The sequence below is a fragment of the Nycticebus coucang genome, chromosome 17, assembly GCF_027406575.1.
Source record: "Nycticebus coucang isolate mNycCou1 chromosome 17, mNycCou1.pri, whole genome shotgun sequence".
Lineage (NCBI taxonomy): Eukaryota > Metazoa > Chordata > Mammalia > Primates > Lorisidae > Nycticebus > Nycticebus coucang.
In genome coordinates this window covers 86,616,245-86,639,535 of record NC_069796.1, presented here as the reverse complement: position 1 = coordinate 86,639,535, position 23,291 = coordinate 86,616,245, and the positions used below count along the sequence as shown (strand labels likewise).

The 23,291-nt window shown below is 47.1% G+C and overlaps 1 protein-coding gene across 6 annotated transcripts in view; it reads left to right on the top strand.

The window, feature by feature from the left end:
• Positions 1-23,291, top strand: part of SORCS2 (sortilin related VPS10 domain containing receptor 2) — a 528,424-nt gene that overhangs the window by 182,535 nt on the left and 322,598 nt on the right. For all 6 annotated transcript variants that reach the window (XM_053566734.1, XM_053566733.1, XM_053566738.1 and 3 more), the window contains exon 2: positions 10,659-10,726. In XM_053566734.1, the coding sequence (XP_053422709.1) occupies positions 10,659-10,726 (68 nt within the window). The remainder of the gene's footprint in view (positions 1-10,658; positions 10,727-23,291) is intronic.

Sequence of the window (23,291 nt, the reverse complement as noted above, 5' to 3'; positions counted from 1 at the left end):
GAGTCAGTAGGTCATCCTTCTGCTCCAAGCCACGTCTGGGTGGTGTTTTTCAGGCTTTACGGATAAATCATGCTCAATGTAGCTTTTTGGTCAGATGAGGGCTCTCAGAGGAGTGGTGAAATATGCCACAGCAAGATCTGAAATTGGAGCCATAAAACATTCTTGTGCAAAGCCGGCGGAAGGCCTAACAGGGACCTGGCCTGCAGCTGGGCATTTCGCTGCACGGACTCAGCAGTGGGGGCAGCAGGGGCATTTGTCTGATGGCCCCCTTTGGTGGCTTACAGGCTGGTTCCCAGGGCAGGACCCTCGAAGGCCAAGGGGAGGCAGGCAGGGCTGGGTGTCTCCGGGCTGGCCCAACGCAGGTATCAGCCCAGGGAGATGGGCCTTAGTGCTTGTTTATTAGGTGTGTCTGGAGGCTGAGGCTTGGGATGTGACTGTGGTCACAGCGGGAAGCTCACTTTGCCACTACCTGGGCCATCTCTCTGGACCAAGGGCTCTCCTCCTCCCGGCAGTCCCTACAGAGGCTGCTCTTTGGCACTTCAGGTGTACGGTGAGGCCTGGCCCTCCGCTTCTGGGCCACGTGAGCTGGGCAGGCACCTCCCTCTCTGTCCCTCGGCTTCCCCATGAGGAACAAATGGGTCCCAGGGATGTGGCTGTGGGAGGATTAAATGAGGTTAGGCCTGTAAAGTGCTCACATGTGGCCCAGGGCAGAGTGGCTTAATACCGCTTCACTGAGATGGTGGCAAGGTGAAGGAGGCCTTCGGGGGCCAGTGTTCACGTGACACACACCTTCCTGTCCACACGGTATCTACTGTAGTCAGAGTTCACCCCTCAGCTGCATCTGCTCCCAGGGACGGTCAGGCTGGCTGTGTAAGGGAACCTGGGTTTGGGGGTCACACTGACTCTGCAAATGTCTACCTTGGGGACTCTGGGCAACGAGTGTCTTTGAAACTTAAGGCAAACTCCCTGTGAACACAACAGGGGCTGGAGGGTGTCCCCAACCTAGCCCCATCCAAGATCCTTCCTTGGGACAATAGCCCCTCGACCTTCCCAACCTCTCCCAGAGATGAGTGGACAAGGTCATGGGCTCAAGGCCACAGGTCACACGAGCTGTTCCTCTCTCTTGCTCTAATTCCTTTTTCATATCTTATATCCTGGCCTATCTTGGGTCCTCAAGTGCCAGGGACACCTGAGTAGACCCCCTCGTGGGAAGGGAGCCCACCGTTCCATTCCTGCTCTTCCGGCAGGTCCATGCGATGGCCTTGGTCTTCACCGTGGGGGATCCAGCTTCTGCCACTTCTGGGGCCCTTCTGGGCAGGTGTGTCCTGAGCGCCACAGGGGGTGAGGGCTTAGCGTATTCTCAGCTGCTCCCGGACCTGACTAGTGTCTTTCAAGTTGCTCTCTCTTTTTTAATCACAACTTTTAAATTTGAAAATAAAGCAGTAAAAGGAGGTTGCGGAAGTATTGCAGAGTCCCCACATGTGCTTCCCCCAGCCTCCCCCCCCCGCCATTACTTCACAAAAACATAGTGCGTTGTTGAAACCAGGAAACTGACCCCAAACCCGCTTGGCAGAGAGCTGGCAGCTCTGCGTCTTGTTGGGAGGGAGGCTCTGTATGCGCCTTCCTCTCCCCATTTCTCCCAGGAAAGAGGGCAGGCGTGCTGCTGCCCCAGATCCTTCTCAGATACCCCCTCTCCTCTCCTCCCCTGATGCCACCGTCTTGGCGACAGCTGCTGAAGTGAGGGGCCTTGCTAGCACCAAGTCTTTTGCCTTGCCAAGACTGTCCTTGTCCTCCCTGCTCCTGGCTGGCACCAGGGCAACCTTCCCTCCTTTCTTGAGCAAAGTGGGTGTGGTGGGGAGGAAAGGAGGCTGCACAGGGGCATCCAGTGAGATGGAGTCAGGTCCAACTTGGGACACACTGGGGGCCCCATCTAATGTTCCTACAGTTGAGCTGGTGCTGGGTCCCCTCTGACAAGCAGAGTGGCCAGATGAGGTCACAGCTTTGAGGAAAGAAAGAGATTCTATTTTGGACCCTGGTAACTCAGAGCATGGCATCACTGGGTGAGGCCTGTGCCTCCTCCTCTGAAGACATCAGCCCCTGCCATGCTCTCACTCTCGCCATCTAGAAAGCGAGGGGCTCTCATTTGTCAGGTCCTTCTCCGTCTCAGGTGTGGTACAGGCCCTCCGCTCATGCATCACACTTCATCCAGCCACTGGTGGAGGCAGGATCCCTACCCCCCCAGCACTGCAGACAGTGCCAGAGCAGGGGCAGGCCGTGGAGCAGTGAGCAGCCTGGGCTGGAGACACCTCAGAAGGCTTCCTGGAGGAGCTGGCCCCAAGGTGGGCCCAGGATGGTCTCTGTGTATGCATGCGTGCCTGTGTGTGCATTCATATGTGTGCACTTGGGCCACTTCGTTCCCACATGGAGAGGACACACTCCAGCTCCCCAGCTCTGGCCTTGGCATGTCATCTCCTGGTCCAGCCCTTGATGCTGCCAAGGGAGCAGAACTTGCCACCAAGACAACCCCAAACTCACTTAAGATCGTGTTTCTCAAGTGGCTTTCAATGGGGGAGAAAAGAAACAGGCATTTATTGAGCACCCACTGAAGGCGTCTATCAGGATCTAGTCTTTTCCTTGCCCTGTTCCAGCCCCATCGGTATGAAAATGAGCATCTTTCTCGAGTTTTGGAGGCCAGAAGGGAGGAAGGCCAGACACAAGGGCTGGTGGACCTCAGCCTCACACATTTCACTGACCACACATTGGAGTGGCTCTGTTGCCTGCAGCACATGTATGTATGCACACACGTGTACACACACAAACATACATGTATGCGTGCATGCACCGGCACATGCGTGCAGAGGCACACACACGCATTCACACACATACACAGACACGGAAATGTACACATAGACATACACATATATGCACACATATACATGTTCACACATACACATGCACACACAGGCACACACCCATGTGCACACAGAGAGACGTGTCCATACAAGCACACACATGCACACAGGTATACGTGCTCTCACCCATACCCACAAGCATACACAGCCCTGATGCCTGAGGCTGGGAGACGGCAACGTCACATCTGCAGAAGTCTGTTCCGGGTTGCTTTGCCTCCTGTCCCCCAACCGCAGCAGCTGCAGTGACTCAGAGGGACAAACTAAATCCCAGTGACCAAGTCAGCACAGACACCCCTTAGCCTCCTCTTGCTGGAATCTAAACGTTTCCTCAGAAAGATTGCCCTGGATGGTTTCCGACAGATAAGAAAAGTCACCCGTATTCCTGGGCCTGCTGACGAGATGGGGGGAATGTGGGCTTCGGACGGAGGCATCTCTTTCATTTTATTTAAAGATCTTTTGGATTAAGCAATACAGCCCATGGTTCAAAATGTTGTGAAGAGGAAAATGTCCCTGGTTAAAATCTCCTTTCCTCTTGTCGTCCCTCCTCACCTCCCCCCACCTGAAGACAACCCGTTACAGTGTTTCCCGAGTTCCCTTCCAGCGTTCTATCACGATCCCTCAGGACACAGGGATATGGACCCTTACCCAACCTCATTTTTTAAACTGAGATACAATTCGTGCAACACAAAATTCACCATTTTAGCCATTTTAAGGTGGCCTAGCCCCCTCCCATTTGTTAACACTGACGTGGGCAGCACAGTTCTTCCCCTCCCGACCTCTGCCCCGCTTGTGGAGGCCTTCCCGGGGTGGGCCCAGGCTCGCCCTTCCTCTTCTCTGCAACTGCACCCCATGCCCTTGTGTGGTGATTTTGCCGGGCCCTGGTGGTGGGTGTGGGGGTTATTTCTGGTCTTCAGCTGTTACAGTGTTGGGGTGCATGGCTTTGGGCGCCCGTCCTCTCACAGGCACAAGGACATCCGTAGAGTCACACCCTGGAAGCAGGATTGCCAGGCCAAAGGGTAAATGGGCTTGCGCTTGGCCGGCTGTCCAGCATTGGCTCCCTCTGTAGGTGGGTCACTAGTACCTCCAGCAGCCCTGGGTGTGAGGGGCTTGGGAAGAGTCTCCTTCATGAGCAAGTTTCGTTCTTGCCGGTCCCACTTGTAGCTCTTCCCTGGGTCCTGGCCCGGGAGCTTGTGTGGTAAGGATTCACCCATGGCAGGGTGCGGATCTGACTTGGAGCTTGAATTTTGCCAAGTCCTGCTCAATCCCCTGGTAGGGTGAGGACTCTGAGGCCCAGAGTGGCCAAGTGACTTGGGCTACATCAGCAAGCTGAGTCCAAGGCTGCAGGCAGGGTGGCTGGCCCTGGCCTCACTGATGGGGTTTCTTACACATTCCAGGAGCCAACATCTGTGCCTAGACAAGTGGACAGTTGGAGTTGGGGTGGGGATGGGCCTCCCCGGGAGCTGGCATTGGCATTTCTGAGTCCATGTGCAGCTGATTAACTTGCTTGACAATTGTCAACCCCTGGCTAGGCTCGGGAGATAGCGATGACCAAAGCCCACGTAGCTCCTCCCCTCCTGGAGCGCACAGGGTGGTCAGGGAAAGCTTCCAGGAGGAAGCCCCCTTAGAATGAGCAGGAGGGAGGCAGTGTGGATGGGTGGAGGGTGAAAACACAGGGATCCCCACATGTAAAGGCCTGTGGGTGACAGGGCTGTGACAGTGAACTTGTGGCTGGGGATGGGGTGCAAATTTGGATTCAGGATCCCCGAGGGAGGGTCAGGGCAGTGAGGATGGAAGGAAGCAGGCTCTTGAGGCACAGGCAGCCCCAGCTTCCTGCCGAGTTTAGCAGATGAGTCACACAGGTCCGGGCTGGAGCCTGACCGGGGAGCTGCCTTTTTGGGTGCTCCCAGGAAGCCTAGGCCATATGGCAGTGATGAGGAGGCCCTGGGTTCCGTCAGGCCCAAGCTCTGTCCTGTGACTTGGGGCCATCAGGGCCTCCTAGGACAACCCTAAGTTTTCTGTTTGCTGATGAGATGTCAATTTGGGAGTTCACTACTAACGCTAAGTTCTTGTTGGCTTTTTATTACTCTTGTTATTATTTTCTGCCACATCCTTATTGATTGATAACCGAATTGGGCCTGAGTATGTCTTCTTTCTGATTATTCTTGGGAAGCAAGCAGGTGTAAGGCTGCTTCAAGATCATTTCCCACTGGCTATTTTGAGGGTTCAGGGCCATAAATTGTAGGTAATCAGAAGGTATCTTGTTTCTTGTCCTTCCATTTGAGGAGGCAGTGGCTGTGAGCAGCTGCATAACAGACCTAGTGGATATGAGGCTTGGGCAGGTGGTCCCTTGTGCAGGGCCAGGGTCAAACCACTCACACAAGCTCAGCGTGCGTCTCTCTGGGAAGAGCTTGTACATTAAGCCTTCACTGTGCTGCTAAATCAGTAACAGAGGAAAGGGACTCAGGGTGCCACAAGGTTCACCATGAACGTCCCCTCAGGGTGATAATGGAATAGCTGACTCCTGCTTGAGTGCCCATTAAGTTTGAGGAAGGATTCTGTGCACTAGCCCATAAAAATGGCATTTTGAAAACTCCTAAGATATATCACTAGGTTATTTGAAAGTCAACACTTTTCATGATATTTGAGGGTCCTTGGAACCATGGACTCTGTATTTTGGAAGGGGGAAGCTCCTTTATTTTACAGATGGGGAAACTGAGTCCCCCGTGAGTTTAGAAATGTGTCAGTGGCCACTCAGGGAATGAGGGAGGAGCTTAGCTTTGGCATCCGTGCTCTGATTTCTGGTGTAAGTCTGTGTGGATAGATGAGAAAGGGGTGGACGTACACTTTAGCAGTCTTCTGAGGGCGCAGGGGAAGTAGCTCAACTTCATAGACAGGGAAACCGTGGCACAGAGGGCTCAGCTAACCCGCGTAGGGCCATGGCACCCGTCACAACCTCTGTTTTATTTGAATTCATCTGAGAAGTGCCTGCTGTACCTGATAAGGGTTAATACTGGACTCCCATTAATGCTATTTGCAGGTAAGGATGTTAAGGACTTTGCTATTGGCCCCGCTCTGTGTCAGCCCCCTTTATGCCCCTGAGGGCCCTCAGCTGGCTGGCTGGCTGTGGCTCCCTCCTACTGCAGAGCTATTATCACCAGCCCCTTTCAGGAGCTTGACAGCTCATCGAGGGCAGACCAGTCTCCCATATATCCGTGTGAGCCTGGGATTGAATTGTACCACGGGCCAGGCGTGGCTGTGGCGACTGAGGTGGGGCAGGGTTACTCTTTATTCTCAGAGGTAGTGCCCTCAGCTGCCCCTCTTTGAGGGAGGAAACCCTTCCCTGAAATAAAACCAGAGGCTGTGGGTACATCCCTGGGCCCTGGATGGGGACCAGGATGTGTTCCTACTGAAGCCCCTGCCCGCTCTCATCCTCGCTTTCCCTGTTTTCAAAGTGTTGAATGAAGGGCTGTCCATGTCCCTGGAGCTCTGCCGTGAGTCTGACTCCGGCTTCCTCCCAGTCCCCACCTGGACCCACCCTCTGCTCTCACCCGGGCGGTGGGGTGCCCAACAGAGTGGGTGAGGATGGGGTGTCCAGTAGACACGCGCCCTCTACACATTATAGTGGGAGAAGCCCAGAGACATGAGCTATCAGAGCAGCAGTTCCCGTCCCCCCTCACCCCCCCCCCCACTGGCCAGCAGCATCATTTACAGAGTCCAGGAAAACACAGGGCCCTGGTTCAAACATTTTCAATAATTTCAAGACAGTGACAGCAGAGCATGATAATGACCTCAGGGTGCCCGGAACCCTCCAAGTTGGGAACACCTTGTGTGGGCTCTCCCTGGGGCAAGGGGTGATGGATGGGCCTCCCCTGAGGGAGGGTTGATGGTGTCAGAGCTGTGGGTCTCTAGTACAGGGTGTGTTCCTCACTGTTAGGGTGTCAGAAGGAGTGGGCAGCCCAGGTTTGCGGCTCTGCAGAGAATGCCCAGACATCAGGAGTTGGCTGGGACAGGGTGGGAAAGGCAGGTTCTGTCTGTGCCTTCTCTGCGTCAGCTGCTCATTTGTTTTCTCTGGGGTTTACCTACACACTCATTCATTCACTCGGCTAAGATTGATCAACATTCCTCTGCTCCGGGGATCTGGGGCAAAGTGGACTGAGTCCCAGGCTCCACGGAGCTAATAGGTCAGCTCCCTCCGAGGGTGGTGGGGTTGGGAAGTTTAGGGTCTGGCCTCTTTGGCTGGCATCCTGGGTTGGCCTTTCGGGGTGGACGGCTGCTGGGCCATGCCTATAGGTGGCACGTGAAGAGAAGCTGAGCACCTGCGTGCCACGTGCCCAGAAGGCAGATGTCAGCGAGGGTTGGGGAGCAGTGGATAGCAAACCCGTGAATGCCCTGGACCTGGGCACCAGAGCTTCTAGCTCTGCTGTGTGCAGTACCAAGTGGGTCACGCAGTAGCTCTGTGCCTCAGTTTCCCCAGCAGTGACCCAGGAGCAATACGAGGGCCCTCCCTGTCGGGCTGGACTGAGTCAGGGTTGGACGCTGAGAACGTGCTGAGTCTGAACAGAGTTGGTACCCAGCACCCCAGCTCCCCCAGGAGCCCATTTCTCATGTTGGTAAAATGGAGAGAGATCCTTTCATTGGCATCCCCAGGCCAGAAGGACCTGAAGTGAGAAGGTGAGAGATAGGTGACATGTGAGTCCAGAGGGGCTGTGGCAGTAAGGAGTGACCTCTGCGGCCTGTCCTTCTGTGGGCAGTGGTAGCTCTTTCTTCCTTGTCCTCTGCTTGAATGTTCTCAGCCCTCTGGGAAGGATTCCTACGGGCTGTGGCTCAGGTGGCCTGTGGGTGAGAGGAAACTCCTGGCATCAGCTGGACCTGGCAGCCCTGATGAACGTTCCTCATGTTTTCCTCACTCAGATCAAAGCACCCCAAAGCTATGGTAACACCAGCGAGTGGGAAAACTGTTCCTGGGGTATTTCATTTCCAAAGCTGTTAGCTGAGGACCCAGAAGGCCATGTCATAATTTTTAGTTCTTTGAAAACACTTTTAATAGAAGTTTCTTCTGAAAACACAGGCTTTCAACTTGGCAGTGGAGACCCCGAGCTTGAAGTCAAATTGCTTGGGATCAAATTCCAGCTCTGCCACTTACTGAATGTGTAGTTTTTGGCAAAATAAGTGCTTTCTGCTTTAGTTACTTCATCTGTAAAACAGGGATACTACCTCTCAGGGCTCCCTGGGCTTTGCAGGAGTCGGTGTGGGTGACTGCCGGGCACAGAGCCCAGCACAGGGCTAGCCGTGGGTGTCCTGACTAGGGGTGCTTCTTCTGGCTTATGGCTTAGAGCCACTTCTTGCTTGCTACTGAATGGCCAGTCTTAACCATCACATCATCACACTTCAGGAAGCTGAGCCATGTCAGGTTGCAGGGTTTGCTAGGGAGTGCAGAGTCAGGCATGGAACCTGGGTAGTCATCTCATCCCAAATGGGGGCTTTCTAGTTGCCATCTGCAGAGTAACGGACTGAGGGCTGCTTTGCTATTTGGCCTTTCTAGCACCGGCCCTTCTTGAGCAACCTTCTTGTTTTGGCCCTGGGCAAGGACAGCCCCATAGGATCCCAAGCCCCATTTAGCTTAGCTGGTTAGGGTAGAGCCAGTAGAGAGACTCTCTTCCCAGCAGGAAGAGGTGGGGGTGTCCTCTCAATGGAAGGGGGGTGACTTGTGAATGGAGGCCAGAGTGTGGTGGGGGTGGGGGGTGAGGGTGGAGGGGCCCCTGTCCAGCCTCACTGTACGGTGGTCCCTCTGGAAGCCTCCAGGATTTCTTGCAGTGAGCAGCTTGAGTGCTTGTTCCATGGCAATGGCCGCACCCAGCACATAAGGGATGTAAGACAAAACAAGCTCCCACCTTCAAAGGCCTTGTCCTCCACTGGAGAAAACAGACCCTGGAAGCTGTGCAGGGGCAGGAGAATGCTCGGGTCTGGGGGGATTACAGAGGGGGCACTGAGCTCAGGGTGGGGGCTCTGGGAAGCGTCTTGGAGGCAGTGTGCATGGGGCTGAGGTCGGGATGAGCATTCCAGGATGACGAGGAGCTTGTGCAAAGGCTCAGAAAAGCTGGGGTTAGAATGGGGGAAAGGCTCTGGAGGAGCTTCTCCCCTGCCACGAGAAGTAGGGGGAGACTCCTGTTGGTTGCATGAGATGGAGCTCAGCCTTCCAGAAGAGCAGGAAGGTGCCCTGTCAGGGGGAGCCCCCTCCCTCAGGGTGAGCCCCCGATGCCCTCTGGGTGACCCCTGCCCTCTAGGGGTGAGCCCCTCTTCCAGTGAGGCTCCCTGCCCCCTGGGTGAGTCCCCCACCCTCTGAGTGAGCCCCTTGTCCTCAGGGTGAGCCCTCCACCGTCTGGGTGAGGTCCCCCTCCCCATAAGCCCCCCTGCCCTCAGGTTGAGCTCCCTTCCTGAGGGTGAGCCCCCTACCCTCCAGTGAGTCCCCTCATCCTCGAGCTCATCCTGGATGGGGCCTGATCAAACAGATTTTGAGGTCCCTTCCAGCTGCCACACTCTGGCTCCACCAAATCCTCCGTGTGCAGAGTGAGACCATACAAAATATAAATATGTTGAAATCGATTATCTTGTCAGTCTCCTCCCTCCTCAGAGGGTGCTGCCTCCGATGTGGGCAGGCTGTAAGCTGGAGGGAGGAAAAAACCGCTTTGTTCCTAGGCAAGGCACAGCCAGTCTCTCCTCAACAGTCTCCCCTCGGTCTACAAGGCCTCAGGTTGTTTTTAAAAATCGTCCCTGCCTCTAAGATGCATACTGTCCCATCTCTGGTGATGTCCCCCCTCCTCTCTTCACTGCTCTAATCACAGCAGCCAAGCCGCTGGCTGTGGACGCGATGCCCCTGAGGACCTCACGGGGAAAGCTCTGATCTCTGGGAGGGAAAGAAACACTGGGAATGACCAGTGTGGTGACCCCAAACTAACCAGGCTAACAGCTATGCTGGCAACTTGAGGCTGTACCCATTCTACCTCCCGGGGGTCCCCTGGTGACTGGCGTGTTGGGAGCAGCTAACAGGGACTGTCAGTGGGGAAGTGAAATTTGATGTACGTGAGAACACAGTGGCCGGTGCAATAATCGGGGATAAATCTCCTTTTCCCACCATGGCTGGTGAATCTTCATTTCCTTTTTATTTGTTTATGTTCATAACATTGTTCTGAAGAACATTTGGGTAGCTCTTAAGCACATTTATTTTCATTTTTATAAATACTTGCATTTTCTGCCCAGGCCTGAAGCACAGACAGCCTTGTGAGGTGGGGCCTGCTGTGTGTGGGGGAGACACAGCAGCGGGCGGGGGAGGCACAGCAGCGGGCGGGCCAGCCCCAGTGGTGCTCCCTCTCCCTTCCCCACCCACTGTCATTGCTCCGCCGTCAGCCACCACTCCATGACAAGTAATGACAGACAGACTGCAGGGGCCTGCTCTGGTCTTGGGCGGCAGCCACGGCAGCTGTTTCCAGCTGGTTTGGGGCACTGTGTGACGTGATGGTGGGGACAGAGCCCCAAAGTCATTCTGAATAGGATGAGCAGGTTTTCAGAGCAGAGACAAACAAGCCCGAGTCTTTGTGATCTGGAGCCTCCCGGGACCCCCGAATGAGAAATGGCCCTGGGCTGCTGAATTTGAGAGACCCCAAACTCTGGCAGGGAGTGATGTCATCCTCTCTTTAAGAACCTTGAAACCCACTGATTTCTGCTTTTTTCTTTCTGTTTACACCACAGGTGATCTTGATCCTGACCAAGTACTACCATGCAGACATGGGGAAGGTTCTGGAAAGTTCTCTGTGGCGGTAAGTCAAGTCTGAGGGTGGGCCTTTCTCTGCACCTTTTCGAGGCTCTCCGCTGAGGACCAAGATCCAAGTGCCCGGCTGCCATGGCCGCTGTGAGTTGGTGGCCTCATAGCTTTTCTTTGGCTAGAAAATGCATAAAGGAAACGTTGAAAGCAGATTAAGAATTTCGGCAGTGGGTACAAACAGCGCTGGAAAGCAGACAACTGCTCAGAAAGTGTCTTGGCCCTCTTTTCTTTTTTTTTTTCTCCCTAGAGGAGGAGGGTTTGCATTGTGAATCCAGGTCAGTGCACAATTTCCCTTTGCTTGTGCTCTGAACTTCACACGCAGCTCCCCGAGTCCACCAGAGGCTCTGATTATCCTCATTGTTTGGACGGTTTTCTTTCTTCTGGGCTAAAGAAGAGCTTGGTAAATAAATAACCCACTGAGGATGGCAGACATCTCTTTATGCGTAAAATGTGAATTCGGCTCCAGAACGTTAGATGGTCGCTTTGATGTGCCAAATGATATGAGAGAGCAGGAGGCTTTGAGAAGCCATTTTGGTCATTATGTTCTCAGTATTTACATCTGCTCACCCTGGAAGGGGGGCGTCAGTTCCCAGCCTCTCGGGCTATAGTTTCAAAGCTTTTTTCCCACTAGAATTCTGTCCAACATGTGTTCTCAAGTAATAGTTAATTCATTTAATTCATTTTTCTATTTGAAATCCATTAAGAAAACATATATACTTGCTGATCAGAACGTTAAGTTGATTTATTTTTGGTTTTTGGCTTTGCTTTTAGCAAAGGGGTTTGATGATTCAGTCTGTTGGGTCTAATGGAGGGATTTCTGTGACACTTTGGGAAGTCACTGAAATGGGTGCTTTCTTTGTGAGGTAAAGAATAGTGTCGCTGGGAGCCTGCTGGCACCGGGAGCCTGCTGGCCTCCTCACCTGTGGTGCTAATGAGGCCAAGATTAGAGATTAAGACACTTCCCTGAGTTTTCCTTGCCCCCCCTGTACCCCGCAGTGGAGGTGCCTGCCCTTGCCAGGTCCCGGTGCCTCTCAGGTCCACCAGCCTCCTCCAGTTCCATTGTCACCATCAGAAGATGGGGTCAGTGGTGGGTCACATCTCTACGTAGAGGACAGATGTTTTCCTGCGATGACCCCCACCATTATTGTATGTGCTGGAGGGCGCTTTCAAAAGATCTCTCGATTGCAGTGTGGGGCGAGGCAGCTCACTGTTTCCAAAAAGAGCAGGATGTAGTTCACAGGTCCCAGGAAGCCTGCTCACTGCTCCTGGAGAGTTGTATTCCAGGGCTGTTTCCAGGGGAGGGCCTCCCTGCTAGGTAGCTGGCCCAAGGAGGGCTCCCCTGGCTACATAGTGGGTAGGTAAGGCTTCTGTTCCTCCACGCAGACCTCCTCAGCCCCCTCATTTGCCAAGCGAGTTAAGCACTCTGGGTACCAGCACTCTGTGACTACTCACTGATACGTCCCCGAACACCTTCCTCAGAGAGTTCCAGAATCCTGGTCTCCTCCACTCACTGCAGCCTCTGGAAACGGGGGAAATGAGAATATCCTAATTTGTCTGAACAGGGCCTGGTCCTTCTTGGCACAGTCTGCAGCTGCTGGGCGCAGTTTGTACTGGCTGCGGGTCCTTGTGGGGGTGGTAGGGGTCTGTCCCACCCTACCCCGATCTCCACCACCCCCAGTGTGGGGCCAAGGACAGTATTCTTCAGAAGCAGGTGGGAAGCTGAGAGGCCAAACCCCTGACCCAGGTGATGCTCCCAGGGTGGGGCTCCTCCCATGAGAACCTCCGGAGGTGTTGCGGTAACTGGGCAATGAAATACCCCTGAGGGGGCATACCCAGGACAAAATGAGGAGGGAGCAGACATCCCTAGATCTGTACATGGTCTAAATTTAGTCTTTTTCCAAAGCAAATCAACAGATTTTAATTTCCCATGTTTCTTTCTCATCACTGTCTCTCTACCAGACATTTCTTTGCCTTTATTAAAAATACGTGCAAAAACATTAGTCATTTCAAGAAAGTTCACCCACATCCCTACCTGTGGGTATGTTTACTTTCTTTGTTATCTCTGTTTGCTGACATATTTATATAGATTAAAGACATGGAATAAAGTTTGGTATGATTTTTTTCACATATAAAGTATGTTTCCAGTTCGTCTGTGTAGAAGCGTGGTCTGCGTCATTTCTTTTGTGGCTGTGACCTGGCACCCGGAGTTGGCACACTCTGATATTTAGCCATCCTGTGCTGAGGCTGCTGCGGAAGAGTTAGGCCTGCAGCTTTGCTCACTGTGCTCCCTGGGATGAATCTGTTCTGTTATGGAGCTGGAGAGTGTGAACAGACTTACAGCTGGCCTGCTGGAGGCTCACATTGTTTTTCAGGAGGAATGTGCCCTATCCTGGCTGCTTTTGGTCTTACAACGTCCCTAAAACATGCTGATTTAATGTGAGTGGGGGTGGAGGGCAGCCTAGGGGCCTGCACTGTTGTTTTAATTTGCATCCCTTTATTTCCCAGTGAGCAGGGACAGTTTATCACATTTCCTCTTTTGAACATTATGGACTCTTGCTTGCTCTCTCCTGGGGTGGCTGGCTTCCAGAGGCTGACAGATGCCACTGGTTTATCTTCTGGATGCTGCCCTGACCCTTTGTCTTCATGTGAGGCGCCAGCGGATCGGGGGTTTATGGTGCGCTGTGTTGGGGAGCACGTATGCAACGGGGTTATTAAAGACACACTCATTGAATGCTCACTGAGCCTCCTAAGAATTCCCCTGTGTAATCACAATAAATACATTTTTAATGACAGGTATGGTATTTACATTCTAGAAATGGCCCTCTGAAACCTAAGCCGAATGAGTTTTTAATTGTCCTGAGGTTGCTGGTTCCCATGCCAGCAGGGCCTCCCTCCCGGCTTCAATGGTGATTCAATGCTCTGCCCCTTCCTTCTTGTGGTGGCGGTGGGGGTCTTCTGCTCAGTCTCAGGCCCCTTTCAATCAGTGTAATAGGCTGGGGGTGGGGAGGGGAGGAAGACCCTCCCTCAGGAAAGCCCAGGGTAACAGTGGGGATTTGAAATGCACAGAGCCAGGCTTTCCCTCATGCCCCTCCCATGGGAGCAGATGAATGTATGGGTGGATGAATGGATGGATTGATGAACAGCACTGTGGTTTGGGAAATATTGCTGGGACTCTTTATTTTATGAGGTCATTCCGGGAGATGCTATGGAATCTAGGAGCACAGACTTGGCTTTGATGCCAGAGCAAGAGGGCTCTGGGAGTGATGGGAGCCAGAAAGGAAGCTGATTATGGCCCACCCTCCCATGCCCTGCCTCTCTACTTGCGGCAAGGCTGCTGGGCAAAGTGGATTTGAAATAGAGGGTGTAGCCCCACAGTCCTGAGCCAGGGTAGCATTAGAGCTGTGCCAACCCCACTGTCTCACCAGCATATTTGACCTTGAGCAGGACCCTCAGTCAGGGACAACCTCTGGAGTATTGCGGGTGGGATGGATCTCAGGTTTTCTCTCAGAGTGACTTGGTTGAATCTTATCCTTCTTGTTAGGAATGGAAGGTGATTCTGTTTCTTCTGTCTTCAGTTTGATTATGAAATCTTAACCTATTCAGAACAATGGAGAATGTAGAATAACGTGCCTGGGTGCCCATGCAACAGAGCCGAGGTAGTGCTCACAAAACAATCCAGCATGTCCTGCCCTCCTTGGTGGCTCTTGCCGTTAGTCTGGGGACATGTGATGGGTCTGGGCCAGTGGGCAGGGAGTGGAAACATGTGGGCTGAGCCCCTGAAACTCAGGGCTTCTATTTGCCATAGCAGAGCCTAGTCCAGCTCAATGTCTGGCCTCCAGGCATAACCAACATTATTTTTTCCCATGTTGGGATCCCTTTAGAGCAGAGGTTCTCAACCCGTGGGTTGTGACCCACAGGAACTGTATTAAAGGGCTGCAGCATTAGGAAGGTTGAGAACCACCGCCTTAGAGACATACACTGTAATGGGTTCTGCTGAAAAGCGTAACTCCCTCCTATGTCTACTGGCCCCACCCCTCCACCTACCTAGAAGTAGCCTTTATGTTGAATTTGGTGGGAAACATCCCCCTTTTATATTAAAAATGTAATATATAAATCATAATTGAGGTAGACACACACACACACATATATAGTGTCTGTAGTCAATATGTTCTGCTGGTCAGCTTGTTTTGAAGATTGATAAGATGGACATCATGTTGCCTTTTGAAATTTGGTTTGTATTCCCAGCTTTGCTTTGGTAATTGGTCCACATGTGCCCTGGATGACTTACCTATTTCCTTGCTGTGGGAGTCTTAGGGGGTTTTATCCTGAGACTCTGCTGTTCTGAGCGAGGTCTCCTGAGCATTCATGACCACGTCTGGGGGCAGATGCCTGGCTGGAGCGGAGAGCGTGCTCAGCCTCCTTTTTCTCTACCCATTGCCAGTTTATTTGGGGGTGTCACGCTGTGCTGCTCCACACCTTTGGAGTCATCATGCTTCCTGTGTCTGCACTCAAGGGCACATGAGATTGGAGCTCAACTCGTTTCGCATCCCCCTGATTGCTGGTGAGATTAAACACATTTTCCTATGATTCGCGACTATTTACGTCTTCTCTTCCATGATTTGCCTGTTCATAGCTTGTCCCCATCTTTTCACATTGGGTTGCTTAACTTTTCCTCAACTCCTACCTCCTCATTGTGAAAAGCCCAAGTCATTTCCAGGGCCCTTCATTTTAGGCCATGTGTCTGCTGAATGCACCTTGTGCTCTAAACATGCGCCATTCATTCTTTCCCAACACCATCTAAGAAGGATTCCTCCTAAGAAGGTTTTACTGTGCTAATTTATGTCTCAAAGAGTGATCCTTATAATAGTAATTCTGTGGGGAGTGTATTAGTCAGCTATTATGACAATAATGCTGTGTAACAAGCATTTGGGCACACAGTAAGCATTTATTCTCTTGCCCTTGGCTTCCCTGGGGCTTGATTGCTTTGGGGAGAGCTTGGCTGGGTGGTCTGACTTCTGGATGGTGGCCGTCATCTGTTCCATATGTGTTTGTTCTGGGATCCAAGATCATAGGAACAGGACAGAGGCCACCCAAGTATGTTCTTCTCATGCAAGACATGAAGCTCAAGAGCCAAGTCCACATGTGCTGGGGTTCCATTGGCCAAAGCAGGTCTTATTGTCCAGCCAACATCAGTGGGGCAGGGCAGGGGTAGAGTCCCAGGAGGTGGTGGTGGGAGGGAATGTTTACGGAGTGATAATTTACAGTATTACAGGCACTCAGAGTTGTTTCCAGAAAATACATATTTTGTGGTCATATTTGATAAATATACTTAGGTTGAAGAAAGTAATCAGATATCATTATAGTAGGACTGACCAAGGTCTTGGATACACCGGTGCATATTATGCCTCTCTAGGAGAAAGTTATTCCGCATTTCTCAGCCTCAACTGATCACTTAATCTTTAATTTTTGTTTTACTTTATTTAAATATTACTTATTTTCAAATTTTAATTTAGCTTAACTTAGTTCAAATGGTGTTTATTTTTGTTTTACTTTTATTTGCAAATTTTAATACGTAAGTATTACTTTAGTCTATTTTTGTTATGCTAAGCATTGCCTGGGATTGGGTTTCTACAGGACACACTTTGGGAAACTCTGGAGTCATCACGCTTCCTGTGTCTTCTGTTTTATAGATGATCTATTTCAGAGGAGCTGGCATTTGAGATTTTCAAATCACTTCTGTTTACCTACGATATTAAGGTGTTATTATACCATTCTGTTTATAATCAGATTTAGTTATATTTTCCTATAGTATCTTCCTCCCTCTGTCTCTTGTTTTGTTTTTAAACAATTTTTTATTGATGCGTAGTAGAATGCATATTGATGCACCTAGTTTCAGGGTACACATAACAAGTGAATACATTCATATAATTTGTAAAGATCAAATTAGTGTACTTGGGATATCCATCACCTTAAATATTTGTCTTTTCTTCACGCCAGAAACGTTTGAATTATTCTCTTCTAGCAATTTTGGACAGCACAATAGATTATTATTAACTACAGTCACCCTACTGATGTGGCTAGTGCTGGAGCTTACTTCATCTATCAAATTCTATATTTGGGCCCATTAATCAACTTCTCTTTATCCCTCCCTCTCCTCTCCTTCCCTACCCTCTGCTAACCACCAACCTACTTTCTATCTCTGTGAAATCTACTTTTTCAGCTCTCATTTGTAAGTGAGAACATGTGATATTTGTCTTTCTATGCTTGGCTTATTTCACTTGACATAATTACTTCCAGATCCATCCATGTGACTGCAAATGACAGAATTTCATTCTTCTTTACAGCTGAATACAATTTAATTTTGTATATTTACATTCGCTTTATCCATTGCCTTGTTGATGGGCACTTAGGTTGATTCCGTATTTTGGTTATTGTGTATAGCGCTGCACTAACGTAAGAAGTCAGGTATCTTTGGGGATATTGTTTTTTCCTTTCTTTTGGATACATAGTCTGTAGCTAGTAGTGGCATTGCTGAGTCATAGGGTAGTCTTCTTTTAAGTTTTTGAGGAATTCGCATAGTATTCTCCATAGTGATTGTACTAAATTGAATTCCTATCAACAATGCATGAGGGTCCCCCTTTTCCACATCCACCCTGGCATCTGTCATTGCCTTTTTGATGACAGTCATTTTAACTGGGCTGAGATTATTATCTCATTGGAGTTCTGATTTGCATTTCTCTGATCATTAGTGATGTCAAGCATATTTTCATCTACCTATTGGCCATTTGCATATCTTACTTTGAGCAATATTTATTTAGATGCTTCACCCATTTTTAATGGGATTTTATTTTATTTTATTTTTTGCTACTGAATTGTTTGAGCTCCTTATATATTCTGATTATTCATCCCTTGTCAGATAGGTGGTTTGCAGTAATTTTCTCCCATTCTGTGAGTTGTCTCTTTACCTTGTTGGTTATTTCCTTTGCTGTGCAGAAGTTTTTAGCTTGATGTAATCCTATTTTTCTATTGTTGCTTTGGTTGCTGTGCTTTAGCAGTCTTATATAAAAATAACTTTGCCCATGCCAATGTTCCAGTGTATTTCCCTAATGTTTTCTCCTAGGAGTTTCATAATTTCAGGTCTTAGATTTAAACTTTTAATCCAGGTTGATTTGGTTTTTGTGTACGGTACTAGGGGTCTAGTTTCATTCTTCTGCAGATAGTTATCTGTTTTTCCAGCACCATTTATTGAAGAGACTGTCATTTCCTCCTTTGTATACTCTTGGAGGCTTAATTGAAGATAAAGTTGGTTATAAATGTGTGAATTTATACCAAGATTCTCTATGCTGTTCTTTTAGACTATGTGTCTGTTTTTAGGCCAGTACCATGCTGGTTGGCTGCTATAGCTCTGTAGTAAATTTTAAAGTCAGGTCGCGTGATGCCTCCAACTTCGTCCTTAATTTAGCTCATGTTTGCTTTGGCTATTCTGGGTCTTTTTTGGTTCCATATAAATTTTAGGATTTTTTTTCTATTTCTGCATAGAATGTCATTGGTATTTTGATAGACATTGCATTGAATCCATAAATTGCTCTGGATGGTATTGCCATTTTAATAATATTACTTCTTCTAATCCTGAGCATGGAAACTCTTCCAACTTTTTTGTGTCCCCTTCAATTTCTTTTATCAGTGTTTTATAGTTTTCCTTCTTTACATCTTTCACTTTTTTGGTGAAATTGTTTCCTAGATATTTTATATTCTTTGTATCTATTATAAATGGGATTGCTTTCTTGATTTCTTTTTCAAATTGTTTGCTGTTGGCATGTACAAATGCTACTATTTTTTTGTAGGTTGTTTTGTATGCTACAACTTAATGAATTCACCTATTAGTCTGTAGGCGTTCCTAAGTATAAAATCATGTTGTCTGCACACAAGGCTAATTTGACTTCTTCCTTTGGAATTCAGATGCCCTCTTATTTTTTTCTCTTGCCTAATTGCTGTGGCTAGGATTTCTAGTACTGTGTTGAATAAAAATTGTAAAAGTAGGCATGCTTATCTTGTTCCAGATCATAGAGTGAAGGGTTTCAATTTTTCTCCCTTCAGTACACTATTAGCTGTGAATTTGTCACGTATGGCTTTTATTATTTTGAAGTATGTTCCTTCTCTACCAAGTAGTATGAGGACTTTTATCATAAAGTGATATTGGATTTTATTGACAGCTTTTTCTGCATCTACTGAGATGATTATATGGTTTTTGTTTTGATTTTACAAATGTGATGTATCATGTTATTGATTTGCATATTTTGAACATCCTTGCATCTTGGGATGAACCCACTTGATGATGGCAAATGATCATTTTAATGCATTGTTGAGTTCGGTTTGTCAATATTTTGTTGAGGCTTTTGACACCAATAATCATCAGTGATGTTGGCCTGTAGTTTTGTTTTTTGTTGTTCTGTCCTTGTCTAGTTTGGGTATCAGGATAAAGCTGGCCTTGTAGAATGAGTTTGGAAGTATTAATTATTCTTCAATTTTTTGAAGACTTTGAGTAGAATTGGTGTTAGCCCTTATTTAAAGTTTTGGTTGAATTCGTAAGTGAAGCCACCAAGCCCTGAGCTTTCCTTTGATAGAAAACTTTTTATTATGAATTTGATCCTGTCACTCATTATTGGTTTATTGAGGTTGTCTATTTCTTCATGGTACAATCTTGGTAGGTTGTATATGTCCAGAAATTTATCTATTTCTTCTGAGTTTTCTAATTTGTTGGCTCATAGTTGTTCTTAACAGTCTCTAGTGATTTTTGGTATTTCTGTGGTCTCTGTTGTTATATCTTCCTTTTCATTTTTGATTTTATTTATTTGGGTCTTTTTTTTTTTTCTTAATTGATCTAAAAGTTTGACAATTTTTCTTATCTTTTCAAAGAACCAACTTTTCATTTCATTGTTCTTCATAATTTTTTAAAATCTTAATTGCATTTATTTTTGCTCTGATCTTTGTTAATCCTTTCTTTCTACTAATTTTGGATTTGGCTTTTATATAAAGTTTTTCTCCGTTTTTATTGAGATATTTATTCCTGTCAACTTCTCTCTTGGGACTGCTTTTTCCTGGATCCCATAGATTTTGGTATGTTGTATTTACATTTTCATTTGTTTCAAGAAATTCTAAAATTTCTTTCTTTATTTCTTCATCAACCCACCTATCATTTAGGAGCGTATTTAATTTCCTTGTATTTTTGAGGTTTCTGAGGTTCCTTTTATTATTAATTTCTAGTTTTATTCCATTGTGGTAAAGAAAGGTATTTGATATGATTTCTACTTTTAAAAATTTGTTCACTTTTTTTTTTTTTTTGCCTAAAATATGGTCTATTCTGGAGACTGTTCCATGTGCTGATGAAAAGAATGTGTATTTTGTAGCAGTTCAGTGAAATGTTCTGTGAATGTGAGTTAGGCCTGATAGGTCTACTGTATAATTTAACTCCAGTGTTTCTTTGTTGATTTCCTGTCTCGATGATCTATCCATTACTGAGTCTCCCACTGTTCTTGTATTGCAGTTAGTATCTAGGTATATTAATGCTTATTTTATGTACTTGGGTATTCCAGTGTTGGGTGCATAGAAATTTATTATATCTTCTTGCTGAGTTAACCCATTTATCATTATATAAAAACCTTCTTTGTCTCCTTATAGTCTTTGATTTGTAGTCTATCTATATAACTACTCTTGTTCATATTTTTTGGTTTCAAGTTGCATGAATCCCTTTTATACTCCTTAACTTTCAGTCTATGTATGTCTTTATGGGTGAAGTGGGTTTCTTATAGACAATATATAGTTGAGATTTGTTTGTTAACCATTCATCCACTCTATGTCTTTTAATTAGAGAATGGGATTCTATTATTATTATAAAGAACTTACTACTGCTATTTTGTCTCTTGTTTTCTATATTTTAGTAACTCCTCCTTTTATTTCTTCCCTCCTTACTATATTCCTTTGTAGCTAAGTGATTTTTTTCTGCGTGTATGTTTAAATTCGTCACTTTTTAAAGTAAATCTATTATAGATTTTTGTATTGTGGTTACTATAAGGCTCGTAAAAATCATCCTATAGATATAACAAGTTATTTTAAAGAGATGGCAACTTATCTTAGTTAACAAAGAATAGAAACAAATAAAAAACAAAAGCTTTAACTCCATCTTCCTTACATTTTAATTTTAGTCATCTCAATTTACATATTTATCTCTTAACAGGTTTCTGTAGCTGTTATTGTTTTTCATTAGGCTTGCCTTTTGGGCTTCATGCTAGAGAAATGAGTGGATTTTATACCACAATTATCATATTAGAGTAATCTCAGTTTGTTCATGTATTTAATTTTGCCAGTGAATTCTATATCTTCAAATGTTTGCTTTAGTTTTGGAATACTAGTGTTCTTTTCTTTTTTTTGCAGTTTTTGGCTGGGGCTGGGTTTGAACCCGCCACCTATGGCATATGGGGCCGGCGCCCTACTCCTTGAGCCACAGGCGCCGCCCTCTAGTGTTATTTTCTTTCAGATTCTCGTAAGGTGAGTCTGGTGGTGGTGATTCTCTCATCTTTTGTTTGGGAAAGACTTTATATCTATTTCATACTTTAAGGATAACGTTCGGATGCAATATTCTTGGCTGCCTATTTTTTTTTTTTTTCCAACACTTGGAAAGTGCCCTTCCATTCCCTCCTTCTGGCTTTATAGTTTTAGGAGAGAAGTCTGTTGCCAAATGGATTAGAGCTCCTTTATGTTCTTTGCTTCTTTTCTCTTGCTGCTTTTAGGATTCTCTCTTTGTTTCTGATCTTTGAGAATTTAGATTATAATATGCCCCAGGGTACCCTTATTTGGGTCAAATCTTCTTGTGTTCTCTGACCTTCCTGTACTAGGATACTTATTGATATATATATTTCAAGTTTTGGAAGTATTTTTGTTATTATTTTCTTTTAACAAACTCTCTCCTTCTCTTAATCAACTCTCTGTTTTTACTTCAGTATTTTGAGGTAATTTTTTGTACCTAGTAAGCGATCGTCATTCTTTTTCATTCTTTGTTCCTTTTTCTCCTCCTACTATGTATTATCAAATAGTCTGTCTTCAGGTTCACCAATTATTTCCGTTGCTTGATCCATTCTGCTGTTAAGAGCTTCTAATAACTTTTTCAGTTCCACGAATGTATTTCTCAGTTCCAAGATTCACGTTGGATTTTTAAAAAAATATTTAAATCTTCTTGTTAAATTTCCGAATTTCTTTACTGTGTTATTTTGGAGACTACTGGGTTTCCTCAAGACTTTAGTTTTGAATTCTTTGTCAGAGAGCTCATGTATAACTGCCTTGTTAGGGTCGGTTGCTGGTTCTTTGCTTTGCCTGTTTGGGAAGATCATGGTTCCTTGTTTGCTCTTATTTCATGTGGATGTATATCTATGTCTTTTCCTTGAAGGATTAGTTAGTTATTCCAGTTTTCTTGTCTTGTTGTGTATTTTATTGGATATATTTGGTTGGAGGTTCTTCACTATTAGGTAATTGCCCCCTTTTTGTCTCTAGATGGCACCTTAAGCACAGGTTCACTTTGGTTCACTGGTAGAGGGTTGGAGAACACCTCTCTCTGAGTGGGTGAGGTCCCGGAGGGGATAGTCTGGCATGTGGGAGGGTTGTCTAGGGGTTCGTGCCCAGCAGACCTGTGGAGTATGATGCTGAATGGCCATTCTTACTTGGCATCTCTTTTGACTGAGCTCTCAGGGCTCAGGAAGGTAATCCTCCCTTCCTGCCTTGTGTCTGCCTCTCCTCAGGGATGTTTTTCCCTTTAGGTCTTTGAGAAGCTTCCCATGGATTAAGGAAGGTTCAGGACTTGTATCAGAGAAACCAATAGGATAGGGAAGCTGGTTGTCACCTCAATCTTACTTTTTCCAGTGTAGAAATCATGAGTTGGGGGAAATTTTTCTGTGGATTTGGTGCCAAGCAGAATGGGGAGAGATGTCATGGATGTGGAAGTCCAAGTTTCTTACCATCTACTCTGATTTTTTTCACTTTTCCATGACCCCAGAAACTGTCTCATCTTTATATTTGCATTTTGGAATATTGCTGGAGATAATCTTAGCATTGTAGATTTGTTTTTGGCTTTCTGTGGGCAGGAGTGAAGACATTTTGGAACCTGAAGTCCCCTTGTGTTTTTTTTTTTTTTTATCTTATTTAAGGTTGGACTTTTAGCATTCTATGATGTGAATGCAGAAGCTGAGGAATTTCATACATGACAGCAAAGAGTGATGAAAGACCTCTTGACATTTGCTGATACAAGGAAGGATCAAAGTCCTCTAAAGAGGCACACAGTGGCCTGGGAGGATGTCACCACTGCTTGATGGTCCTGGAATGGACAGAATGCTGGGCAGAGCATTTTGCCACCGTGACCATGCCCAGGGCTCACAGCATATCTCTCAGAGGCCCCTAATGTTAGAGCAAACAAAGACTATTGTGCTGATGGGGTCCTTACCAGCAGATAATGCTGAGTGTTTGTGGCCATAGTTTTCAGATGATAAAATTAGAGATAATATGTACACTTGGCC